General features: G+C 46.2%; 1 protein-coding gene and 1 long non-coding RNA gene across 2 annotated transcripts in view; one reads left to right on the top strand and one right to left on the bottom strand.

The window, feature by feature from the left end:
- Positions 1–27,511, top strand: part of mybpc2a (myosin binding protein Ca) — a 42,540-nt gene that overhangs the window by 2,167 nt on the left and 12,862 nt on the right. Inside the window, exons 2-13 of the mRNA XM_058405805.1 lie at positions 18,793–18,825; positions 22,880–22,963; positions 23,049–23,197; positions 23,918–24,035; positions 24,113–24,161; positions 24,804–24,860; positions 25,205–25,377; positions 25,554–25,686; positions 25,757–25,881; positions 25,962–26,067; positions 26,237–26,397; positions 26,977–27,142. Of these exons, the coding sequence (XP_058261788.1) occupies positions 18,793–18,825; positions 22,880–22,963; positions 23,049–23,197; positions 23,918–24,035; positions 24,113–24,161; positions 24,804–24,860; positions 25,205–25,377; positions 25,554–25,686; positions 25,757–25,881; positions 25,962–26,067; positions 26,237–26,397; positions 26,977–27,142 (1,354 nt within the window). The remainder of the gene's footprint in view (positions 1–18,792; positions 18,826–22,879; positions 22,964–23,048; positions 23,198–23,917; positions 24,036–24,112; positions 24,162–24,803; positions 24,861–25,204; positions 25,378–25,553; positions 25,687–25,756; positions 25,882–25,961; positions 26,068–26,236; positions 26,398–26,976; positions 27,143–27,511) is intronic.
- LOC131363362 (uncharacterized) overlaps positions 27,453–27,511 on the bottom strand; it is a 1,615-nt gene continuing 1,556 nt past the window's right edge. The window contains exon 3 of the long non-coding RNA XR_009206308.1: positions 27,453–27,511. This exon is cut by the window's right edge and continues 366 nt beyond it. This is a non-coding gene — a long non-coding RNA (uncharacterized LOC131363362).

Genomic DNA, 27,511 nt, shown 5'->3' with positions numbered 1-27,511 from the left:
AGAGATTAATGGTAGAAACTACAGGAATGACTCATTAGATCATTAGTCTGTCTCTCGCTCTCTCTCTCTCTGTCCTACTCTTTCTCTCTGTGTCTGTCTGTTTGTCTCTCTCCCCTCTTTTTCTCTTTGTCTGTCTGTCTCTCTCCCTCATCTCTTTCTCTCTGTGTCTGTCTGTTTGTCTCTCTCCCCTCTTTTTCTCTTTGTCTGTCTGTCTCTCTCCCTCATCTCTTTCTCTCTGTGTCTGTCTGTTTGTCTCTCTCCCCTCTTTTTCTCTTTGTCTGTCTGTCTCTCTCCCTCATCTCTTTCTCTCTGTGTCTGTCTGTTTGTCTCTCTCCCCTCTTTTTCTCTTTGTCTGTCTGTCTCTCTGTCTGTCTCTCTCCCTCATCTCTTTCTCTCTGTGTGTCTGTCTGTCTCTCTCTCTCCCCCTCTTTCTCTGTGTGTCTGCCTGTCTGTCTCTCTCTCTCCCCCCTCTCTTTCTCTGTGTGTCTGTCTGTCTCTCTCCCCCTCTCTTTCTCTCTGTCTGTCTGTCTCCCCCTCTCTTTCGCTGTGTGTCTGTCTGTCTGTCTCTCTCTCTCTCTCTCTCTGTATCTATGTCTGTCTGTCTCTCTCTCTCTCTCTCTCTCTCTGTGTATCTGTCTGTCTGTCTCTCTCTCTGTGTCTGTCTCTCTCTCTCTCTCTACAGAAAGACATGATAATGTAACAGAATAAACCCTCAGCACATCCACAATAAGGTTATAGCTACAGAGTCAGTAGAAGGTTTCTGTACAGATGTTCTTCTTCCACAATGTACAAAGAGACGTAAGACCACGCATCAGTTACGCTTCAGATCCCAACATACACACACTTCAGATCCCAACATACACACACTTCAGATCCCAACATACACACGCTTCAGATCCCAACATACACACGCTTCAGATCCCTACATACACACGCTTCAGATCCCAACATACACACGCTTCAGATCCCTACATACACACGCTTCAGATCCCAACATACACACGCTTCAGATCCCAACATACACACGCTTCAGATCCCTACATACACACGCTTCAGATCCCAACATACACACACTTCAGATCCCAACATACACACGCTTCAGATCCCTACATACACACGCTTCAGATCCCAACATACACACGCTTCAGATCCCAACATACACACGCTTCAGATCCCAACATACACACGCTTCAGATCCCAACATACACACGCTTCAGATCCCAACATACACACGCTTCAGATCCCAACATACACACGCTTCAGATCCCAACATACACACGCTTCAGATCCCAACATACACACGCTTCAGATCCCTACATACACACGCTTCAGATCCCTACATACACACACTTCAGATCCCAACATACACACGCTTCAGATCCCAACATACACACGCTTCAGATCCCAACATACACACGCTTCAGATCCCTACATACACACGCTTCAGATCCCAACATACACACGCTTCAGATCCCAACATACACACGCTTCAGATCCCAACATACACACGCTTCAGATCCCTACATACACACGCTTCAGATCCCTACATACACACGCTTCAGATCCCAACATACACACGCTTCAGATCCCTACATACACACACTTCAGATCCCAACATACACACGCTTCAGATCCCAACATACACACACTTCAGATCCCAACATACACACGCTTCAGATCCCAACATACACACGCTTCAGATCCCAACATACACACGCTTCAGATCCCAACATACACACGCTTCAGATCCCAACATACACACGCTTCAGATCCCAACATACACACGCTTCAGATCCCAACATACACACGCTTCAGATCCCAACATACACACGCTTCAGATCCCTACATACACACGCTTCAGATCCCAACATACACACGCTTCAGATCCCAACATACACACGCTTCAGATCCCTACATACACACGCTTCAGATCCCAACATACACACGCTTCAGATCCCAACATACACACACTTCAGATCCCAACATACACACGCTTCAGATCCCAACATACACACGCTTCAGATCCCTACATACACACGCTTCAGATCCCAACATACACACGCTTCAGATCCCAACATACACATGTTTAGATTTATATAAATATTCAGGAAAAAAATCTGATCAATAATCAATAACCCATGATCAATAACTGATTCTGAGAGAATAATTATTATCATTAAATTATGAGTTATTAAAAAAGAGTCATGATGATAGATATTATTACGATTATTATCGATGAATAAGGATTAAATTAGAAAGATGAAATAAATGAAAGAATCAGTAATGATGCGTGAGGATCGTGAGGTTTCTTTATTCCACATATCTTCATGCTTCTCACAGTAACAGCTGAATCAGCAGCAGACCAATGTTTACAAATCCCTGACATTAATATCCCAGATATTTATTACCCGTGTTCATCAGGGCTGTAAAACACCACCGGGGCTCGCCTCAGCTACCCTGAGAGAAAGCTGAGAACCATGACTAGAGAGAGAGAGAGAGAGAGAGAGAGAGAAAGAGAAAGAGAGACAGAGAGAGACAGAGAAAGAGAGAGACAGAGACTGGGAAAGAGAGAGAGAGAGAGAGAGAGAGAAAGAGAGAGACAGAGACTGGGAAAGAGAGAGAGAGAGAGAGAGAGAGAGAGAGAGAGATGAAAGATAGAGAGATGACTATTAAGCAGAAACACCAACATGTCTTCTTCAGAGTGGAGACAGACAGACAGATACAGAGAGAGAGAGAGAGAGAGAGAGAAAGAGAGACAGAGAGAGACAGAGAAAGAGAGAGACAGAGACTGGGAAAGAGAGAGACAGAGAGAGAGAGAGAGAGAGAGAGAGAGATGAAAGATAGAGAGATGACTATTAAGCAGAAACACCAACATGTCTTCTTCAGAGTGGAGACAGACAGACAGATACAGAGAGAGAGAGAGAGAGAGAGAGAGAATATGATATAGAGAGATTAGGCAAGATATTCAAAAAGAAAGACAAGAGATAGGGAGTATGACAGAGGGAGTGAAGGGGAGGCAGGATGGAAAGAATCACGGAACAAGAAAGACAGAGAGAGAGAAAGAGAGAGAGAGACAAGAAGGGGGAGAGAAAGGCAGGGCAAGAAAGACAGATTGAGAGAGTGAAAGACAGAAAGATGGAGGGACAAGAAAGACAGAGAAAGAAAGACAAAGAGAAAGAAAGACAGGCAGACAGAAAGAGAGAGAGAGAAAGTGAGACATAGAGAGAGAAAGACAGAAAGAGGGAGAGAGGAAAAGACAGACAGCTAGACAGACAGACAGCTAGACAGACAGATAGAGAGACAGACAGAAAGTGAGACAGGTGCTGAGGGAATAAATAGATCCAGGCGATTGAGAGCAGACAGAAATAGCGGCAATGCAGCTGTTCCTTAAAGGATCAGAAATCTCCCATAATGAAGAGCTGAAATAATTCCTGGACTTTTCACAGAAGCTGAAGCTTTACAGTGGAGCATCAACACTTCACTGAGGAAGAAAACCTTCTGCTGACAAAATGACCATTTTAAGCTTTACAAAAACATCACCTGAAGCTGAACTCATCTGATTCCTGTTGTAAAAAGAAAATACCTAAAATAATGAATAAAATAATCCCAGAAGCTTGAAAAAATTCTGGATAATAGTTTTAATGTAATCTCAAACGAGCTCATGATGAACATTAAGCTGATATCTGGAAATAAATCACAATTTTCTCATTATTATTCTCGTTATTATGTGAAAATAATATAAAACAAAATTTTTATTTTCAGAAAAAAAATTGTGCATTGATGATAAAAGATGAAAGGAGTGAAAAAAGTAAAAAAAATAATAAAATAATAATATGTTTATAAGTAATAAATAATAAATTATAATAAAATAAATGAAAAGTAAAATACATTAATTATTAAATAAAAAATATTATCATTATATAGTAGTAATCAGTATAGTGGTATGTATTAATGTATTTTTTTAAAAACATTAAAATAAAAATAAATTTATAAATAAAGTAAACAAATAATAAAATAAATAAATAAATAAATAAATAAATAAATAAATAAATAAATAAATAAATAAATAAATAAATAAATAAAATATTATCATCATTTATTAGCAATGAATAAATGAAAAAAGTAAATTAAAATAAATAAATTATTTAAACAAGTGTTATTTAGTAGTTATGACAAGGTAACAGTATGTATTTTGTTTTTAAAAATGAAATAAAATAAATGAATACATTAATTAAAATAAATAAATTATTAAATAAAATAAGTAAAATATTGTTATTATTTAGTAGTAATGACTAAGTAGCTAAGTAGTATATATTAACATATTTTTTTCATTAAATAAAATAAATGAATTAAAATAAATAAATTATCAAATAAAAATAATTACAATATTATTATTATTAGTAATGATTAAGTAGCAGTATAAATTTCTTTTTTTAAATTAATGACAAAATAATAAAAACAAATAAATTATTAAATGAAAAAGAAATAAAATATTATTATTTATTAGTAATTTATTAGTAAAGTAGCAGTATGTATTAATGTATTAAAAAAATAATAAATAAAAATAAATAAATTATTAAATAAAAAATATTATTATTATTATTTAGTAATAATGACTTTGTAGCAGTAGGTATTTTATATATATATATATATATATATATGAAACAAAATAAATAAATAAATAAATAATTATATAAAATAACTTATTAAATAAAAAAGAAATAGAATATTATTATTAATTAGTAGTAATGAGTAAGTAGCAGTATATATTAATGTATTTTTTTAAAATTATGATTTATTTATAATTTTTACGTGTTTTTATATTCTCATTTCCTGTACATGGTAGACAGGCTGTTCATTTTTTATTGAATAATAATTCTAAACTTTCACGTGTGCCATCTCTTGTCTGGTCTCTCATCTCTCGTCTGGTCTCTCGTCTGGTCTCTGAGCGCTGTCTGTTTTTAGATGTGGAAATTTAAGCAGTAGCTTTTTTCCCCCTTGTCTTCACTCCATGATCTATCTCCACACAGCCACGTTCCTGGAGGTCTCACATCATGACATCACTAATATCAGGTCTCTGACACGGAGACACTGCTCGTCCCCGCTCATCATCCTCCGTCCCTCTGTCCCTCTCTCATTCACACCTCTCTCTCTGTCGTCCGGCCACCCGCTGTCCGGCGGCTCAGATTACGCCTCACTGGTGCATCTGGAGAGAAACTCTGCTGCTCACAGAACACGAGTCCTCAATAAACACAATCCAGAATAAAGCCGAGGCTTTGGAGAGGACGCTGTGTGTGTGTGTGTGTGTGTGTGTGTGTGTGCATGTGTGCGTGTGTAAGAAAATTTAGCAAACACACACTCATGAAGCTGTGGATAAAAAAATCTTGTCATGCTTTAGATAGCCTGTAAGCTTCAGGAGGTGGAGCCTAAAAAAGCAAGAACCACAACAGAACACAACAACAACAACAACAAAATCTTTTCAGGTTAAAAACAACCCAGAACTGATTTTTAAATCAATCCAGAACTAGCTGTAACCTTCAGGGGGCAGAGCCTAAAAAACAAGATGGCCGCCAAAGGACACAGGAAGTAGGGAGTGTGGGGGATGATAAATGAAAGTCCTGACTTTCTGGATTCCTTTTACGACAACAGCAGCTGCATCCGCTAACGGAACAGACACGGACGGATTGACGGTGCAACAGGACGCTCATTTAACTCGGAATTCCGAATTCCGGAAAAAAAGACGGAGACGAGTTTCTCTGTTCACACAGTCAACATTAAACTTCCCTTTAAATTACCATGTTTTTGCTAATTGCTACAGTTTTTCCATATGTACCTTGTTTTTTGGGAATCTGTGTTTTTCCGAGCGGATGTTTAAATCACGTGATCTCACGACTTTAGCACCTAGCTGCTATTCCTTCTTGCAAAAATGGAAAAAGAAAGAAAAAGAAACACAGGCCAGGCCCCCACGAGATTCCGACTAGCAGCGACACGAGCAACTTGTCACCTGCTAGCGTGAACATAGCATCACGTGTGAGTGCAGGAGTACAGTGTTTAAGACTTTACTAATTAGCCTGTCACACACACACACACACACAGTGTCTCGTGGCATTACTTCAGGTCTCGGCTATGCGAATGACGCGCGTCAATTCCGTGATAAATGATACACAGATGGTGGAATCCGACTGCGCGGCGTTCGGATCGGATTTTGTTGTTGGACTGAAAACCTTCCACTGAATCACGACGTGTTTATTCCTCATGAAGATTTACATTTTAACCAGAGCTAACTTCTGTTCAATTTATAGATCAGTCATGTTCAATTAGCTACTGTGTGTGTGTGTGTGAGAGAGAGAGAGAGAGAGTGAGTGTGTGTGTGTGAGAGTGTGTGTGTGTGAGAGTGAGTGTGTGTGAGAGAGAGAGAGAGAGTGAGTGTGTGTGTGTGAGAGTGTGTGTGTGTGAGAGTGAGTGTGTGTGAGAGAGAGAGAGAGAGAGAGAGTGAGTGTGTGTGTGTGAGAGTGAGTGTGTGTGAGTGAGTGAGTGAGTGAGTGAGTGTGTGAGTGAGTGAGTGTGTGTGAGAGAGAGAGAGAGAGAGAGAGAGAGTGAGTGTGTGTGTGTGAGAGTGAGTGTGTGTGTGAGTGAGCTCAGGAGTGGAGTGAGGGAGTGTGGAGTGTGTGCACTCACCGCCTCACCGGTGTGGTGAGTCGCCTCTGGGCCACCCGCCCTCAGGAGTGAGTGAGTGAGTGTGTGGAGTGGAGTGAGTGAGTGAGTGAGGAGGTGGAGTGAGGAAGTGAGTGTGTGAGTGTGAGGATGGCCTGGAGTCTGCACCCGTCTCATCCTTCTCACTCCTCGCCTGGTCACTCGGCCTCGGCTTCACTGGCCTCAGCTCACCACCACTTCGTCACGCCATCGCCCACCTTTCATCTCCAGCTCGCTCTCACTTCTTCCTGGCCTTCGCTCACTGGTCACACACCACCACTGGCACTCACCCTTCTACTCGCTCGCCTTTCGCTATCAGCGGGCTCACTTCGCTCACTCGCCCACCTCTTCATCTACCACCTCACTCGCTCACCTTCTTCTTCACATTTATTCACTGGCACTCACTCACCTTCACCACCAGCCTTCGCCCCACTCACCACCACCACCCACCTCACCACCACCTTCACTCTCACCACCACCACCGCCACACCACACCCGCTCACCACCTCACCACCTTCACCACCTTCACCACCACCTTCACTCACCTCACCTACCCACCATTCACCTCACTCCACCTTCATCACCACCCACTCACTCACCACCACTCACCTTCACCACCTTCATCATCTCACCACCTCACCTCACCTTCATCCATCCACTGACCATCTTCACCACCTACCTCACTCATCTATCCATCTCACCATCTTTCACCATCTTCATCCTACCTCATCACCATCCTTCATCCTTCTCATCCATCTTCATCCACTCCACCTTCACTCATCTTCATCTATCTTCATCTTCATCTTACCATCTTCGCCATTCATCATTCATCTTCCTTCATTCATTTACTCATCTATCTATCTATTTACTGCTCTCATCTTTCAACTCACTCGCCTGGCCTGGGCTCTTTCGCTTTCTGCCTCACACTGGCCTTCGCCCCTCGCTCACCTCACTTTCGCCTCACTCGCTGGCTCGCCACCTACCGCTCACCACTCGCCCCTACCACCTGGCCGCCTACCGCCTCGGCTCTTTCCTCACCACCACTCCGCCCCACTGGCTCACCGCCTTCACCACCTCACCTTCACCTGGGCCTCACCACCACCTCTCACCACGCTCACTCTTCACCACCATTTCACCACTCACTCACCACCTTCACCCAATCTACCCCTCACCTCACTCACCTCTCACCACCTCACTCTCACTCACCATCGCACCTCACTCACCACCTCACTTCACCGACCCACCATTCATCCCATCACCATTCCACCTTCATCTCACCACTTCTCACCTCACCACCACCCCATCTTCATTCATCTACATTCATCCTTCACCCATCTCATCTTCATCACTCTATTCATCTCACCTTCATCTAATTCATCTTTCACTCACCGACTCACCATCCATCACTGACCATTCATCATCCAACCATTCACTTTCATTCGAGGAGTGAGTGTGTGTGTGTCTGAGTGTGTGTGAGTGAGTGTGTGGGTCAGTGTGTGTGTGTGTGTGAGCCGCCCATGACCTTCATCTACTCCATCCTACCCGCTGGGAGGAGTGAGTGTGTGTGTCAGTGAGTGGGTGGGAGGAGTGAGTGTGTGTGTGAGTGAGAGATGAGTGAGTGTGTGTTTGTGAGTGAGTGAGTGTGTGTGTGAGAGTGTGTGTGACCCGCTCAGTGTGAGTGGAGTGCTCAGTCGCTCACAGTGAGGAGGGTGTGTGGAGTGAGGAGTGGAGTGGGTGGAGTGTGGGTGAAGGAGGGCAGGAGGAGGAGTGTGTGTGTGTGTGTGAGTTCACCTAAGCAGTGTCTGTGGAGTGAGTGGTGGAGGTGGAGGAGGAGTGGATTAGGAGTCCTCATGGAGTGTGTGTGTGGAGGAGTGAGGAGGGAGGGGTGGTGTGTGTGTGTGAGGCCCACCTTAGGTGGAGGAGGATGGAGGAGCTCGCCTGGCCTGGAGGACTAGGACACCTTCAGGAGGAGTGTGTGACAGAGTGGACTCAGTGTGTGTGTGTGTGAGGACCACCAGGAGTGTGTGAGGAGTGGTGTGTGTGGAGGAGGAGGTGTGTGTGTGTGTGTGTGTGTGAGGAGGAGGAGGAGTGGCAGAGTGGGAGTGTGAGAGAGGTGTGAGTGAGGACTCTTCATCATGTGGAGGACAGTATCCATGTGTGTGTGTGTGTGTCTTCATAGAGTGTGTGTGTGTGTGTGTGTCGATATCACTCACCTGTGTGTGTCACCGCCTGGATGAGGATGATATGCACCCGCCTCGCCTGGATGATATTTACTCATTTGTTCCCCGCTCACCTGGCCCTCTTTCACCACTCACCACCTGGCTCACTCGTCCCGGCACCACCTTCGGGCCTCTTCTTTCACCACCTTCACCCGCCAAACATCTACTCACCACCCGTCCTCCACCACCTCGCCTTCTCACCACCCACCACCCCACCACCATCCCATCTCACCACCTATCCACCTGACCACCACCCACTACCACCACTCACCACCCTCACTCACTCACCATCTACCACCACCACCTCACCTGGCCCTTCACCACTCATCTCATCTACTCACTTTGGCACCACCATCTCTTCACCTGGCCATTCACCACCACTCTGGCCCTCATCTACTCACCACTCACTCATTCACTCACCATCTCATCATACCATTCCATCCCTGCCCATTTACTCATCTGACCTGTTCGCCCTTTGCATCTCATCTACTTCATTTATTTACTTACTCATCTTCTTCCCAGTCCACTCATTCACTCATCTGCCATCTTCATTTACTTCATTCCTCATCTTTACTCATTTTTCATCTTCATTCATCTTCACTTCATTCATCTATCTATTTATCTCATCTTCATTCATTCATTTATCTATCCATTTCATCTATCTTTCATCTAAGGAGTTTATCTACTTTTATTCGGCCTGATGTGTGAGGAGATGCGCCGACGATCTTTCGCCTTCCTACTCACCGAGTCGCTCGGGCTCGCCTGGCACTCGCTCCTGAGTGTGGGAGGGGAGGACCGCTCTGGCCTCACGCCGCCTTCGCTCAGTGAGTGGCCTGTGGCTCACCACTTCCGCCTGGGCTCATCAGCCTACCAGCCTCCTCACCACCTGGCCTGCCCACTCACCACCGCCTGCTCACCTCACCTCACCCACCTTTCACCACCACTCCACCACTCACCTCGCCTCACTCACCTTCTTCACCTTTCACCCCATTCACCACTGGCTCTCACCCTCACCATTCATCTATCTCATCACGTGGCCTACCTGGCCCATCCCACTCCATCCCACTCACCCCATCTCACCCCACCTGTGTGTCACTTCATCTCACCACCCCACCTCACTCACCAGTGTGGCTGTGGAGTGAGGAGGAGGAGGAGGTGAGGAGGAGTCTGGTTCATCTGACTCCACTCATCTATCTATCTTCATCCATCTTCTGGCCATCTTGATATCTGGACTATCTCATCTTCTCATCTACCCACTTCCATCCGGACGCCTGTCCATCTATCATGTGTGTGTGTGAGGATTCATGCGTACTCTCACTCATCTCCACTGAGTGACGCCCACGACGACGGTTCATCCCATGATTCATCTATCTCATGGATGATCTATCTATCTTCATGGGCTCTTCGATCTACTGGACCTTCAGCGGCCTCAGCCTTTTCGCCACTCACCCTCTGGCCCCACCCACCAGCCCGCCTCGCCACTCGCCTGGCTCGCCCACTCCTCTCACCACCACTCGCCTGGCCTCGCCACTCACCTCACCACTCACTCCGCCCACCACCTTCACCACCTTCACCACCATCACCTCACTTCACCTCACCACCACTCACCATCCACTACTTCACGCTCCCGCCTGGCCTTCACCAGCCTTTTCGTCATCGCCACCCATGGTCCGCTCTACCTCACTCATCCCTCACCTTCCCACTCACTCACTCAATCCGTCACACACATACACTACCTCACCTTCACCACCTTCGTTCACCACCACACCCGCCACCTGGCCTCTCACTCACCCCTTCTCACTCATTCATCTGACTCTATCACCATCTTCATCTCACTCTTCCCTCACCATTCATCTATCCACCCATCTTCATCATCTACTTCATCTGATCCATCATCGCCCATCTTTTCATCTACCATCTCATCTATCTTCATCCATCCATCTTCATCCACTTCCACGACATTCATCTCTATCGATCGACCTTCACTCAGCCTCTCACCTGGCCTTTCTTTCATCTGGCCTACTATTTCTACGCCACTCGCCCTGGTCGCCACGGCGCTCTGCCTGGCCTGGCCTGCCCGCCTTTCGCTGCTCACGCCTACCACTCGCCTGGCCTTGGCCTACCTTCTTTCGCCCGATCCTTCACCGCTTCGCCTTCACCTTTCGGTCCACCCGCCCTACATCCCAGCCTGGCCTTTTCGCCTCACTTCACTCACCTACTCGCTCGCCACCTCACCACCAACCGCACCTCACTCACCTCACCACCTTTCACTACTCTCACCACTACTCGGTCCCTCACTCACTCACTCACCTCACCCACTTCACCCACCCTTCACCACCCCATCTTCATCTCCTCATCCTTCACCTCATCTACTCACCTTCACCATCTACCTCGCCTCATCTTCTGACCACCACTCCGACCATCTCTTCACCTCACCTCATCTTCATCACCACCTTCACTCATCTACCTCTTCATCTGGCCCTTCACCATCTTCACTCATCCATCTATCTATTCCTTCACTCCGCCTTCATTCATCCATTTCACTCATCATCTTCCATTTTTCATACCATCTATCTACTCACCCATTTCACTTCATCTATACTACTGGAGGAGTGTGTGAGTGGGGAGTGAGTGAGTGTGTGTGTGTGAGTGTGAGTGAGTGTGTGTGTGTGTGTGCCAGTGAGTTTTGTGAGTGAGTGGTGAGTGAGTGTGTGTGGGAGGGAGTGGAGTGAGGACTTTCAGTGTGTCAGGGGAGTGGGAGTGTGGGGAGTGTGTGTGAGTGAGTGGAGGAGGAGTGGAGGTGTGGGATGGAGTGAGAGTGTGTGTGTGTGTGTGGAGTGAGTGTGTGTGTGTGGAGTGAGTGTGTGTGTGTCTTCAGTTTGGCCGCCTTTTAGTGTGTGTGTGTGTGTGTGTGTGTGGAGTGTGTCTGAGTGAGTGTGGTGTGTGTGGAGTTTAGTGTGTGTGAGCCTGGAGTGTGTGTGTGGGAGGAGGAGGAGGTGTGTGCCTAGTGTGTGTGTGCTGGAGTGTGTGTGTGTGTGTGTGAGGAGGTGTGTGGGAGGAGGAGTGTGTGTGTGTGGAGGAGTGGAGGTGTGTGTGAGGAGGCCAGGTGTGTGTGTGGAGGCAGGAGTGGAGGAGGAAGGGGAGACGTGTGTGTGAGGAGGAGGTGTGTGTGAGTGGAGGAGGAGTGGAGTGTGTGTGTCGTAGTGAGTGTGTGTGTGTGTTTGAGTAAGTGTGACTCACCCACTGAGTGTGTGTGTGTGTGTGAGTGGAGGATGGACCTGGAGGATTCTATGTGTGTGTGAGTGAGTGTGTGTGTGTGTATTCTCACTATTTCATGGTGTATTTACCTCCGCCATAGTGCAGGAGGAGTGAGGAGGAGGAGGAGGTGTGTGTGGAGTGGTGTCTATTGAGTACCCATGGAGGAGTGATGTGTGATGATGATAAATGAGGATGTGTGGAGTGCATTAGTAGGTGATGTGAGTGATGTGCAGCGTACAGGAGGTGTGTGGAGTGACCTTGATTACATTTGGAGTGTGTGTGGAGCGAGTGTGTGTGAGTGAGTGTGTGTGTGTGTTCATCTACTTATTGAGTGTGTGTGTGTGAGTAATCTCAGTGAGTGAGTGTGTGTGTGAGTGAGTGTGTGTGTGGGAGTGAGTTAGTGTGTGTGTGAGTGAGTGTGTGTGAGTGAGTGTGTGGGAGTGAGTGAGTGAGGAGGAGTGTGTGTGAGTGAGTGAGTGTGTGTGTGAGTGTGTGTGTGTGGAGTGAGTGTGTGTGTGTGAGTGGGCAGGGGGAGGGAGGAGTGTGTGTGTGTGGAGTGAGTGTGTGTGTGTGGAGGCGTGTGTGTGAGTGAGGTGTGGAGTGGGAGTGTGTGAGGAGTGAGTGTGTGTGAGTGTGTGGGAGTGGCAGGTGTGAGTGGAGGAGTGACAGGAGGAGGAGTGTGTGTGTGTGGAGGAGGAGGAGAGTGTGTGTGCAGGAGTGTGTGTGTGTGTGTGTGTGTGTGTGTTTGAGTAAGTGTGTGTGTGTGGAGTGGGAGGAGTGAGTGTGTGTGTGTGTTTGATATGTGTGGATGGAGGAGTGTGTGGAGTGAGGAGGTGTGTGTGTGTGATGTGTGTGTGAGGAGGTGTGTGTGTGGAGTGTGTGTGAGGAGGAGTGGATGGAGGAGTGATGCGATGATGGAGGTGATGATGAGGTGATGCAAGTGATGATGATGATGGTTTAGGATGTGATGCGTGATGATGAGTGATATTTATTTATATGGTTTATGATGGCGATGCAGGAGTGATGATGATGATGATGCGTGATGAGATGACTGTTTGCCTGGCCTGGCCTCCTGGTCACTATAGCTGCAGCCTGGCCTTTCTCTACTGCTTCTGCCCTTCTGGCTCACCTACTCGGCTACTCACCTGGGCCTGGCCCGCTCTGGCCTGCCAGCCACCCTCATCGCCTGGCTCAGCCTGCCCACCCCTCTCACCACCACTCGCCGCTTCGCTCAGCTCGGCCCCGCCACTCACCTTCACCTGGCCTCACCGCCCTTCGCTCACTCGCCCACCACCTCACTCTCACCGCCTGGGTCGCACCATCACCCTTCACCACACCCACTCACTCACCTCGCCTTCACTACCACCACTCACCTCACTCACCACCACCATCTTCTTCTCACTCATCTCACCTTCCTCACTCCACTACTCATTCATCCACTCTTCTTCACCCACTCACCATCTTCATCTCACCTTCACTCATCTATCATCTACCAATTCACCTGGTCTTCACCCTTCACTCCTTCATTCTCACCCACCCACTTCATCTGCCCTCACTCCTTCATCACTCATCCTATCACCCATCTATCTACCTCAGCTCCATCTACTTCATCCTCAATCTTCATCTATCCTTCATCTACTCATCTACCTGCTCATCTTCACCCTCATCTATCTATCATCCACCATCTATCTATCCACCATCGTTCTTCATCTCATCTCATCTATCCTTGGGCCTACCTGGGCTACCTATCCTGGGCCTGGCCTACTCGCTCACTCAGCCTTCATTTCGCTTTCACTCAGCCTCACCTCACCCGCCGCTTCGGGCCTACTACCTACCCTCGCTCACCTTCTTCACCGCCCTTCACTCACTCACCCGCCACCACCTACCGGCCCGCCCCTTCACCTGCCTCACCCACCTACCTTCACCGCCACCCACCACCTCGCCACCTCACTCCACCACCACCCTCACCTACCTCACCACCACCCACTCACCTACCTCACCACCATCTGGCACCTTCACCCCACTTCACCACCTCTCACTCACCATCTTCCATCTATCCACCCACCTCATCTTCATCTGACCTCTTCACCACCACCATCCATCTTCACTGCATACCTCACCCACTCATCCATCCATCTCACCATCTGACCACTCATCTCATCGCCCACCCATCGATCACCCACCATCTTCATCTCATCTCATCTACGACCATCTCATCCACCTATCTTCATCTCATCTCATCTTCATCTACTCATCCACTATCATCATCCTTCACGATTCATCTTCATCTACTTCCATCTATCTATCTTCCACTCATCTTCTTCTACTCACTCGCTCGCTCAGCCAGCCTGCTCACTACCAGCTCGCCTTCACCTCTTCACCACCTCGCCCGCTCTCACCAGCCTCGCCCACCTGGCTCGCCACCACCTGGCCTCACTCACCTTCGCCCAGCCACCTCACCCACCGCCTCACCTTCACCACCTCTCACCTCACCTCACCACCACCTTCACCACCACCTCACCACTCACCTTCACTCACCCCCTTCAGTCACTCACCTTCCACCACCTTCGACCACCTTCTTCACCTTCACCTCACTCCACCATCCACCTTCACTCTCACTCACTCCTCATCTCACCATCCACTCTCATCACCTCATCTTCACTCACTGATCATCATCACTCATCCTTCCATTCATTCATCTATCTTCATCTCACCATCTCTTCGCCACCCATCCCATCTCACCATTCACTTCACTATCTTCATCCATCACTCCATCTATCTATCTTCACATCTCATCCCACCCATCATCTATCTTCATCTATCTTCATCTACCACTTCATCGCCCATTCATTTCATCTTCAGCCTGGCATCATTTCGCCCTGGGCCTGGCTATCGCTCCATCACTGGCCTCGCTCTACCTTCACTTCTGGCCCACCACCTTCTACTCACTCATCTCGCTCACTTCGCCGGGCCTTCACCTGGCTCACCACCTTCTCACCCCGCTCACCTGGCCTCGCCCACCTCGGCCTTCACTCACCTCACCCACCTCACCACTCACTCACCACTACGCCACCTTCAGCTCACCACCACCTGCCTCACCTCACCACTCACCCTCACCCACCACCTCACCCATCTCACCTCACTCACCACCTTCGTCATCTTCATCATCTGGCCTTCTCACCAGTCCACTTCACCACCTCATCTACCTTCACTCACCACCACCATCTCACTCATCCACCTCTGGCCTTCACCCATCACTGTTCACCACCTCACTCATCTCACCACTTCACCCACTCATCTACCTTCATCTACCTCACTCATCTCACTCATCTATACTCATCTACTCATCTACTCATCTTCATTCATCCATCTATCCTTCATCTTCCTTCATCTATCTATCCTTCATCTCTTTCACTCACCTTCATCATTTCTTCACTACATCTTCACTCTTTCATCTTCATCCATCTTCATCTACCTTCACTCATCCACCTCCGGGCCTACCATCTTCTTATCTACTCATTCGGGCCTTCACTGGCGCCTGCTCACCACTGGCCTTCATCTACCCCAGCCATCTCACTACTACCCTGGCTCGCCTCATCTTCAGCCCGCTCGAGCCCCTCACTGGCCTACCTGCCTTCAGCCTTCACCCACCCGCTCTCACCCACCTACCCACCTCACCTGGCCACCACTCACCTACCACCACCTGGCTCACCACCACCCACCTCACCACCTTCACTCGCCCTCACCACCTGCCATCCACCTCACCCACCTGCTCACTGCCCCTTCACTCACCTTCACTCACCTATCTCCTCACCACCTGGCTCACTCACTTCACCACTCACCACCTTCGACCTTCACTCACTCACCATCTTCTTCACCTACCTTCACCTCACCTTCATCTCACCCATCTCTTCACCACCTCACTCCCCACCACCTCATCTATCTATCATCTATCTTCACCATCCATCTATCTTCATCTCACCTTCTCACTTCACCCTTCACCATCATCTATCTTCACCACTCTATCGACTGTGTGACTCTTCATCTATCCAGTGTCTTCTTCATCTCATCTTCATCTACTCATCTTACTCATGTGGTGTGAGTGAGTGAGTGTGTGTGTGAGTGAGTGTGTGGGAGTGAGTGAGTGTGTGTGGAGGAGGGAGTCATTCTAATCTATCAGTGTGTGTGTGGAGTGAGTGTGTGTGTGAGTGAGTGTGTGTGTGTGGAGTGAGTGTGTGTGTGGAGTGGGAGGTGTGTGTGTGAGGAGGGAGTGGAGGAGGAGGAGTGTGTGTGTGGAGTGAGTGACTTATAGGAGTGTGTGTGTGTGTGTCTGTGTGAGGGAGTGAGTGTGTGTGTGTGTGTGTGTGTGAGGGAGTGAGTGTGTGACTGAGTGTGTATGTGTGAGTAAGTGTGTGAGTGAGTGTGTGTGTGTGAGTGAGTGAGTGAGTGTGTGTGTGAGTGAGTGAGTGAGTGTGTGTGTGTGTGTGTGTGTGAGTGAGTGAGTGTGTGTGTGTGTGTGTGTGTGAGGGAGTGAGTGTGTGACTGAGTGTGTATGTGTGAGTAAGTGTGTGTGAGTGAGTGTGTGTGTGTGAGTGTGAGTGAGTGTCACACACACACACACACACACTCACACACACACTCACACACACTTACTCACACATACACACTCAGTCACACACTCATTTTTTTTATTTTTCAAGTAAAGAGATAAGTTCTGGTGTAACTCTGAGTTCCTCTCTGTTACTCATAGTTCCTCAGAGTTCCTCAGGGTTCCTCATATTTCCTTAGGGTTTCTCACAGTTCCGTAGGGTTCCTCACAGTTCTTTAGAGTTCCTCAGGGTTCTTCTGGGTTCCTTACGGTTCATCAGGGTTTCTTACAGTTCCTTATGGTTCCTCAGGGTTTCTTACAGTTCCTTAGGGTTCCTCAGGGTTTCTCATGGTTCCTCAGAGTTCCTCAGGGTTTCTCACAGTTCCTCAGGGTTTCTCAGGGTTCTCCAGAGGCTCTCCTGTGATTTATCCCGAACGGGTTTCTAATCAAGCTATTAATAGAGATCTGTATTATTACAGACTTCAAACAGTCTATGAACAGACTCTGGATCCACAGACACCGCGAAGCTCTCCACAGAGAAGCTCTCAGTGAACATCAAGATTTTTTTACAGAAGTTTTTGACACCTCGCCCTCGGTCAGTCCAGTGCATAAAAAATCTATCTATCTATCTATCTATCTATCTATCTATCTATCTATCTATCTATCTATCTATCTCCCCAACCCCCCCCCATCTGCCCCCCCCCTCTCTGGATCACTTTCTGTAGCAGGGACAGTAGAGCTGTGGGGGAGAATGAGGGAGCGGATGAACGTGACAAGAAATCCGCACCACATGGACATTCCCCAGAGGTTAGAGAGATAGAGAGAGAGAGAGAGAGAGAGAGAGAGAGAGAGAGAGATGGTGGAAGCCTCAGCATAACATGACTCTGGAAGATAAATTCCTCCTGCAGTGCTGCTGATATCAACTCCTCCACTCCATCAGTAAAAGAACCTGTTTACGGCTGATTTTTACGCAGCTTCAGAATAGCCTTGTGAACAGGTGACCGGGACCGGAGCCGCTCTCCGACACGCCTCCATGTTTGGTCCTGCTGGGAGAAATGGACTCTCTATAAAAAGAGAAACGTGCGGATGGAGAGAGAGGTGCGAGTATTTATAGAGACGAACGAATCCCACTCGCATTCTCACACTTTTCTCAAATGATGTTTAGCAGACGGAGCCGAGATATCCGACTCTATCACCCTCTAAATCATCACCACAACACGACACGTCTCTCCCTTCACTTCTCTCACTCTGCCTCTCATTCGTCTGATCACTAATCCCCAGGGATTACCTTCAGATCCCAGTTTAAACTGGATTTTTTCGGAGGATAATTATGACTCCCAGTGGGATATATGTCATGCTGAAATCAGATTCGGTGATAAAACCCGATCTCTATTAATAGCTTGATTAGAAACCCGTTCGGGATAAATCACAGGCCCTCATGGGAATGATTTCGATCCAAATCCCAGATCCTGAAGTATCAGATCAAACAGAGACCAGGTCCAGGAGGGGTGTGGCTCTCTGTGATTACATCACTTCCACTGATTGGGTGAATGAATCCACTCTGTCTCCGTTCTCAAGTTCCAATCTGTAGGTGGTGCTGTTGCGCTTTGCTCCAGAAACAATTCAATTTGTTCAACCTACAGCCCTATTCGGACAGGATTAAGCTCCGCCCACAGCTGCGTCCACAGTTCCACATCAGACGTTCATCTGAGATTGGTCCTGAGCTATTTACTTCTGCATTTAAAACATCTAGATTTAGGACGGAAAGTTAGGAGCATTCCAAGGAGCATTCCCAGTATTCCACTTACCTTTAGGTCTTTGATGTTTGTTGGATTTTACTCATAACTAAGAGGTTATATATTCTGAGTCTAAGCTAACCTACAGATTAAAAGCTAGCCTAGCAAACATAGGATAATATCTATCACATTTCAAACACCAAAAGTAACACCATAAAAAAACAAAAAATAAATAAAAACAATTAAATAAATAATCAGCTCACTTACTAATGATGAATCTGTTGCTCTTTTTTTGTAGCTCCTAAGAAACAGGAAGCAGCTCCTCCTGCTGGTGAGTTTCCTCATGTTACCTCTGCTCTAACAACTAGCAATGCTAACAGACATACTGCTAACGTTAGCACTCTGAACACTAACTTTAACAACAACTCTAACAACAATAGCACACTGTCTTATTTTTCTCACACTCACACACCAACAACTGCTCTGTCATGCAGGTTGTAGTAGTTGTCAGTGGGCGTGTTTGTGGGCGTGGCCAGTGCATTTCCGCATCACTTCCTTATTATCTGATTAAATGACCAGTGTGTTTATTCTTATTGATTATAATTATTTGTCTGTATATTTTATAAAACCATGGTTACAGGATCGGGTGTGAGGAAGCTGTGTGTGTGTGTGTGTGTTTGTTATATCACACTGAGATAGATAGATAGATAGATAGATAGATAGATAGATAGATAGATAGATAGATAGATAGATAGATAGATAGATAGACAGACAGATACATAGATAGATAGACAGACAGATAGACAGATACATAGATAGACAGACAGACAGACAGATAGCTAGATAGACAGACAAATAGCTAGATAGACAGACAGACAGACAGGTAGATAGATAGATAGATAGATAGATAGATAGATAGAGTATTGCAGGTGACACTAAATGCAAATCAGTTGTGCCATAAATATGGTTGATGTATGTCCTCAGTTTGGACCGGGAAAAAACCCGGTGTGTGTGTGTGTGTGTGTGTGTGTGTGTGTGTGATGATGATGATGATGATGATGATGAAACTCTTCCTTGTCTGCGTATTAACCCTTTCTGACTGCATGTTGCTTCTTCTCGTGCAGAAGAGGATGAACAATCCGGGGACGGTAAGAAAAAGGAAACGTCTCTGCGTGCGCGCGTGGGCGTGTGCGTGAATATGTGTGTGTGTGCGCGCGCGCGCGCGTGTGTGTATGTTTGCTGATCAGCCGCTCACCAAAATGAGCGCGCGGTCACCAGATCACGCAGTGCGAACCCAGACATGCGAATGTGCACGTCACCGTAAACAATGCACGTGAGTCGGTCACTGACTCTGGCGCGGGATTTTCACGTCCGTCCCAGAGGTTCTGACTGCGCGCGTGAGGACTGGAGCTCTATACTGTCACATAAAACACTGGCTGATGATGTAGTGCGTTGGGCTGTGACCTCATTCACCCCCAGAACTTCCACCGGGTCACGACTGGTGAAACTGGTGTAAGTGCTATGAGATTAAATTGGTTTTTTTTTGTTTTTGTTTTTGGAAAAATATCAATAAAACCTGGCAGATTTTGTGCATAGCGTCTTTTTTTCTCCTGCACTTTCCACCAAAAGCCTGATGGATGGTGGTTAACACCATGTTGTTATTATTAGTCAAAAATGAACTTTTCCACTGCTGGAAAATGTTCACTTGTTGCTGAATTTTCAAAACAGGAAGTGATATATACTCGCTACTCAAGTATATATTGAAGTCTGTGTGTTTTGTGCCTGAACAATCGGTTCATGTTCCACAGAGCAAAGACAACATACAAGATGTTTCCAGGTTCAGTCAGAAGTCATGAAGGATGGCATGCATGGCTCTGAAACTCTCCATTACACGCAATAAACTGATTATGTTCCTCTTAGAACGTTCTCACACACACTCCAGGATGCATCCTGGGTTCGTTCAGGGGGCGGGGTCTTGTGAGCGCTTCTTATTCGTGATGGTTCCATCGTTTCACGGCTGGACGATGAACAATCCCAAACTCGACGCGGGTTATCAGGATCTCACAGTGAAAGACAAACCTTCTCCAAAATAGATGTGTGGACCCTTCAGAATGTCTCCAAACCCTCAGGGAGTCTTGTAACAAGACCCTGCGGTGAATATCCCATATCCCGCAGCTCCCGTACGTTTCTGGTTTGGAATTTTGGTGGATCACTGACTGAGTTTTGATCTCTGACAGAACTTTAGAAGATGATGAGATGATTCCACTAGAGGCTCTAGAGATGTGACAATATATCAGTGTGATTTGTGTCCAGTTACTTCCTGGTTCTGAGACTGAACCAGGAAGTGGTCATGTGATTGCAATCTGCAGGCTGTGATATCAAGTGGGTGGGGCTAAACTTCGGGGCTCAAAATGGAGAAGAATTACTTGAACCGTGGCTTGTTTGTGGAGGTCCATTTTTGGTGCTATTTGGACGTCTTCCAGCCCTGAACAACACGAACCAATCACATTACTCGGCATGCACCTGATGGTGGACATGCCACGGTCAGGCTGAAGTGATCCCCAGACCATCCCTCTGAAGATTTCTCAGGAGCACAAATCGTACCGTCCCCCAGGGGTCAAATGACGATGAATCCAGAAATGTCCTGGTGAAGGATATCAGAGCAGAGTTTGTTCTTCTACAGATGCCATAGTGACCAGATTCATTTCCAGTGAGATCACTGAGTCAAGATCAAGTATGCACCTCAGTGAGGATGTGTTAGAGATGATTCCTGGGAGAAGATGAGAGATTACAGACTTAAATCTCAGATGGCTGAGAGGAGAGCTTCGGAGAGCTTCTATGTGAAGCAGCCTGCTGGATCTTCTGCATCTACTTCTGCATTTACATTACAACATTTAGTGACATGTTCAATGACAGTTTTTCCTTCAAACAGTTCATGGAGATTAACTGCAGGTAGGAACTAAAGTTGGGAAGTAAAGAAACATCAGAATACACACACACACACACACTACAGGATTAGTCCAAGGAATCCCTCTACAACATCACTCCTAATTTGGATGGAATTGAGAAAATCTGAATGAAAGCGCAGCTCTATCTCAGATTTAGCTTCAAGTTGCCGCTCCATAGCGGTACAGACATACCGATCATACCGACGACGACCGGCAACGACAAGCAAGTGTGTGATTTCAAAGAAACTTTAGGCAACCGATACGTCTTCATTCTGAAATTTTAACAGGACAGGAGACGTGGGACGGAGTGTAAGTGTGTGTAAATGTAATAGTAGAAGGTCAGATGTTCAAAAGGCTCAACTATCTTTGACTCACTTCATTACTCGCTAATGGATTTCCTCATCTCTCTTTCTTTCTCTCTCTCTCTCTCTCTCTGTCTCTCTCTCTCTCTCTCTCTCTCTCTCCACAATGCAGAGTTGCCAGAGGATGGTAAGACACAAGAATCCCCTCTACCATGTATTTGTCTATGACATATACATGAGAAAAAATATTATTATTATTATTATTATTATTATTAAGACTTTGAGTGTCTTTCACATCCTATGGCAGAACCTACGGAGAAAAAAACGGCCTGTAAAACATCATACCGTGAAATACATGGGGGGGGCGGGGTTTAGTGGTTAAGGTGTTGGCCTTCTGATCGGAAGCTTGCCAGTTTGAATCCTGGGACCAAGCTGCCACTGCTGGGCCCCTGAGCAAGGCCCTTAACCCTCAATTGCTCAGTTGTATGAAATGAGATAAATTGTAAGTCACTCTGGATAAGAGCATCTGCCAAATTTAAGTTTGATTTTTTTGGTCATGTGATGATATTGATGAGAAGTGAAAGACTCAGGGGGCAGGGTTACTGGTGGGGTATGTGATACAGGAAACTAATCATTGACAGGATGGTGTAATGGAGCTGATGATTTTCTGATTATTTATTAAAGGACTTCTCATATTTTTTTATTGGTTTAATGCTACGTTTAAAATTCTCACTTATGTTTCAGCAGCTCTTTACCTCTGACAGTGGAGACTCCTTCCATACGTGTGAAATTATTACCTGAGCTGTTGCTATAGAAACAATAGCATATCAGACTTATTATTATTATTATTATTATTATTATTATTATTATTATTATTATTATAATAAAGCTGGGAAGTGCAGCTGTGCTATTATCCGATCTGCTGCAATAGAAATCTAATCAACACCTTCTGACCAATCAGAATCCAGCATTTGTGGTGTAAAGTGTAATACTGGACAGGCCTGGCTGATATAAGACGTTTCAGAACGGTTCCTACAGGAGGACGAATAATTGACCGTCGCTCTGTTCTGCCCAGAACGTAAAGCTCCGTCTGATGACTGTCTGATTGAATTGATTCTCTCTGCCACACCTACAGAGCACACGCCTGGGGAGGAGCGACAGATGTCGGAAGTCACTGGCCTCATTGTGGAGAAGCCCCAGAGTGCCACGGCAACCAAAGGTCAGAGGTCATCCACGCTTATAGTTATAAGAGTTATAGTAAGTGAAAAAGGTTTGATTTTAAAGTGGCTCATTATCGGCTGCAGGGAAAAACATCACATTCGTAGCCAAGGTGGACTCTGCGAATCTCCTGAGGAAGCCGACGCTGAAGTGGCTGAAAGGGAAGTGGCTGGACCTCGGCAGCAAAGCTGGAAAACATCTGCAGTTTAAAGAAACCTATGACAGGAACACTAAGGTGTGTGTGTGTGTGTGTGGTTATAAATTCCATAAAATGCTCTCACTTACACTAAAATGGTAAGTTTGGGGATGACCCCTTCCTGTTCCAACATGACCGCACACCAGTGACCAAAGCAACGTCCGTAAAGACATGGATGAGTGAGTTTGGTGTGGAGGAACTTGACTGGCCTGCACAGAGTCCTGACCTCAACCCCATAGAGCCAGACCTTCTCATAAACACACTCCTAAACCTTGTGGAAAGCCTTCCCAGAAGAGTTGAAGCTGTTATAGCTGCAAAGGGCGGGGCAACTCCATATTATATTCATGTGTATGTAAAGGCAGACGTCCCAGTTTAGGCCTGACTCACAGACTCCACTCTAATTCATCCCAAAGGTGTTCTATGGGGTTGAGGTCAGGACTCTGTGCAGGACAGTCAAGTTCTTTCTGACAGGAAGGGGTCATCCCCAAACTGTTCCCACAAAGTATGAAATTGTCCAAAATGTCTTGGTATGAAGCTGAAGCATTAAGAGTTCCTTTCACTGGAACTAAGGGGCCGAGCCCAACCCCTGAAAAACAACACCTGAACTCAATGACCTGGAGGGGTGTCCCAATACTTTTGGCAGCATAGTTTATAAAATGCTCTCACATTCACATAAAATGTTTTCACAACTGTTTTTTTTCACAGAAAGTGCCTTCTCATTGACTTAAACGGCTCTCATACGCCTTTTTTTTTACTCAGATCTACATGTATGAGATGACCATCGTGAAGGTGGTGGAGGGAGATGCAGGAGGTTATCGCTGCGAGGTCACGTCCAAGGATAAATGCGACAGCTGCACTTTCGATGTCACAGTGGAAGGTACGAGAGAAAAGCTAGTTAACGAAACACACGTTTGTTGGATTTCGTCGTCATTTTGTCTTTATTTCGTCCTTCAGCTGCACAGGAGGTTGCGCAAACCAACATTCTGGAGGCCTTCAAGCGATCGTGAGTCTGTGTGTGTGTTTGCGTGTGTGTTTGTGTGTGTGTGTGTTTGTGTGTTTGTGTGTGTGTGTGTGTTTGTGTTTGTGTGTTTGCGCGTGTGTGTGTGTTTGTGTTTTTCTGTCATCATTAAAATCACTAGACGTAATTAGAGGTGTTTTTTATGTCTGGTCAGTGTGCTAATGTTCTTCTGTTTAAAGGAAGTTAGCATGATGCTGGAGTAGCAAACCTAGCATAAAACAAATTCTAAACAAATGTGAGATCCTGGATGTGATAACATGTCTGCTAGCATGACTACAGGCAAACTAGCATTAATATGTGGTTAATAAGCCTACTGTAAACATTATAAATACACAGGCAAACTAGCGTAAATGCTGAAGTAGCATGTTTACAGTAAACACCCTAAATAAACAAACAAACTACCATAAATTCTGGAGGAGCACAGCTACAAAAAACATTCTGATTAAATAAACAAACTACCATAAACAATCTAGAGCAGCACATTTACAGTAAACACTCAAAATAATGACGCAAACTAGCGTAAACTCTGGATTAGCATGGAGATGATAGCGCTAATAAACAGGTATATGGCAGGTGGGTTAATACAGATGTTAACACAGATGTTGCATCTTTCTGTTCTACCTGCAGAGGAGATGCAGGAGAAGATGCTGGAGATCTGGACTTCAGTGGCCTCCTTAAGAAAAGGTCAGGAGTTCCTCACTGTCCCTCAGTCTATTCCTTAAACCCTGATAGCACAGGTTCCTCAGCAAGACCTTCTAGTACCAGAATGCTAAAATCCAACACAGCGACACAACCTCAGGGACATTCCACCCAATCCAAAATGTTAAAGAGCAAGCTAGCAGTAAAGAGCTTGCTAATAATTCCAGCTAGTGAGCTAGTTTGTTTAAAAGGATCGTCTGGTACTGTTGCTAATAAACACATCACCAGTAAACTAGCTAGCTAGCTTCCCACACAATGCTAGCTATTCTAAATTGTTCACGCAAGCAAAAGTATTCGTACATATAACTTTTTTCTTGGTTGTTGGTTAGAGAGAGGAAGCAGAAGGAGGAGCCTCAGGAGGAAGTGGACGTCTGGGAGATCCTAAAGGCAGCAAAACCCTGCGACTATGAGAAGATCGCCTTCCAGTACGGGATCACCGACCTGCGCGGAATGCTGAAGAGACTGAAGAAGATGAAGAAGGTGGAGCCCAAAAAGAGCGACGGTGGGTGTATCTTAGCACTTTTCACCCCGGGTTCTTGACCCCGCTTTTAACCCCGGGGGGTAAAATGAAGTGTGTCTTTTTCCTCATGGTTATGAAACTCAACTGTGTGTTGTGTTTTTAACTCATGTGTGTGTTTGTGACTCATGTGTGTGTTTGTTGTGTTTGTTGTGTCTCAGCGTTCCTGAAGAAGCTGGACCCTGCATACTCTGTGGAAAAAGGGAAGAAGATCCAGATGTCTGTGGAACTGACCGATCCAAACCAACAGGTCAAGTGGCTGAAAAACGGCCAGGAGATCAAACCTTCAGCAAAGTACGCACCTGTGTGTGTGTGTGTGTGTGTGTGTGTTTTACACTGTATTTGAGAGTGTTGTTATCTGCAGGTACGTGTTTGAGAGTATCGGAGGAATCCGCAGACTGACTATTAATAAGTGCACTCTGTCGGACGACGCTGCGTACGAGTGTGTGGTCGGAGAGGAAAAGTGCTTCACTGAGGTGTTTGTACAAGGTGACCATCAGCTCCTCAACACAAATCCTGCACAATATTCAGTACCTTTCTCACTTAACTCTGTGTGTGTGTGTGTGTAGAGCCTCCAGTCACCATCACCAAGCTCCTGGACGACATCCATGTGGTGGTTGGGGAAAAGGTGGAGTTTGAGGTGGAAGTGTCTGAGGAAGGAGCCAGCGTTAAATGGTAAGGATTTTTTTTACACTTTGGCGCCCCCTGCTGACAGACTCCTACATGACAGCGTTCATCCAGTCCTGACCTTCACTGACCGCATGAAAGACCATAGAATTTTTGAATCATCTTAACTTTAATTGCTTTTCTAAATTATCCAGGGTTTTCCTTCCTTTATTTTAAGGATGAAGGACGGGGTGGAGCTGAGTCGGGATGGAAAGTATCGAATTAAGAAGGAAGGCAAGAAACACTGGCTGATCATCAACGAAGCCACCAAGGAGGACATCGGAATGTACCACGTCTACACCAGCGGGGGGGAGTCGAAGGGAGAGCTGGAGGTGGAAGGTATTTCTAACAGCATTTGTTTCATTGCTAATGGTATTATTGTTCTTGTTTTTATTGCTAGCGCGGTTACAATGAAGGTGAACAGGAGACGAATGTTTCAAAGATCTCAGGTGATCAGGATGTGTCTATAAAAATGAAAAAGGGTGGACCGGTCCACAGCAAACGCTGCGTTCCCATTGTGGCTATATGAAGCTGTTAGGCTTAGTTTGGCTAGACAGCGATGCAGGATATGACGAGTGTGATGGTGGAGTTAGCATGAAAGATGGAGATTCGGAAGCTCAGACTCAAGGAATAAAGAGCTGCGCTAGTTAGCAACTCAGGATATGAGGAGTGCGATGGTGGAGTTAGCATGAAAGATGGACATTCAGAAGCTCAGACTGAAGGAGTAAAGTGCTGCCGCATCACTCTCTTTAACCCTGAAGTCGAGTGGCATTGTGGGTAATGTAGGTAATGCCGTTTAAGATCACGTGTTAATTACTAAGCAAATTGTTTGAGGAGGATTTTACTGTCATGAAGGTGTGTGTAGAGTGACGTGTGTGTGTGTATAGAGTGACGTGTGTGTGTGTGTGTGTGTTTCAGATAAGGAGCTGGAGGTGCTGCAGAGCATTGCCGATCTGACGGTGAAGGCCGCTGAGCAAGCCGTGTTTAAATGTGAGGTTTCTGATGAGAAGGTCACGGGGAAGTGGTTTAAAGATGGAATGGAGGTCATACCCAATAACCGCATCAAAATGACACACGTCGGCAGGTAAACTACACACACACACACACACACACACATAACTCGCTTGTCTAAGCAACATACTGTCATAGATATAGAATACCCATAATGCACTGTATTATAGTTTATAGATTGTATGGATTGGAACATGTACAAACTTGAAGGAGTGTCCTGTAGTGTCCTGTAGTGTCCTGTAGTGTCCTGTAGTGTACTACAGTGAATGAATAATGGTGTGGATTGAGACACACATATTGTGTAATTTGTTAAGCCTGTTGTTTATTCTGTGGCTGTGGAATAGTGTTGTGGATTGGGACACGCCCACACTGGACTCGTGGTGATGAGAACTTCTTAGTGGTCTATATAATGGATAATAATGTTGATTAAGACACATCTATT

The sequence above is a fragment of the Hemibagrus wyckioides genome, linkage group LG02 (genome assembly GCF_019097595.1).
Source record: "Hemibagrus wyckioides isolate EC202008001 linkage group LG02, SWU_Hwy_1.0, whole genome shotgun sequence".
NCBI lineage: Eukaryota > Metazoa > Chordata > Actinopteri > Siluriformes > Bagridae > Hemibagrus > Hemibagrus wyckioides.
This window is presented reverse-complemented; position numbering and strand designations above follow the sequence as displayed.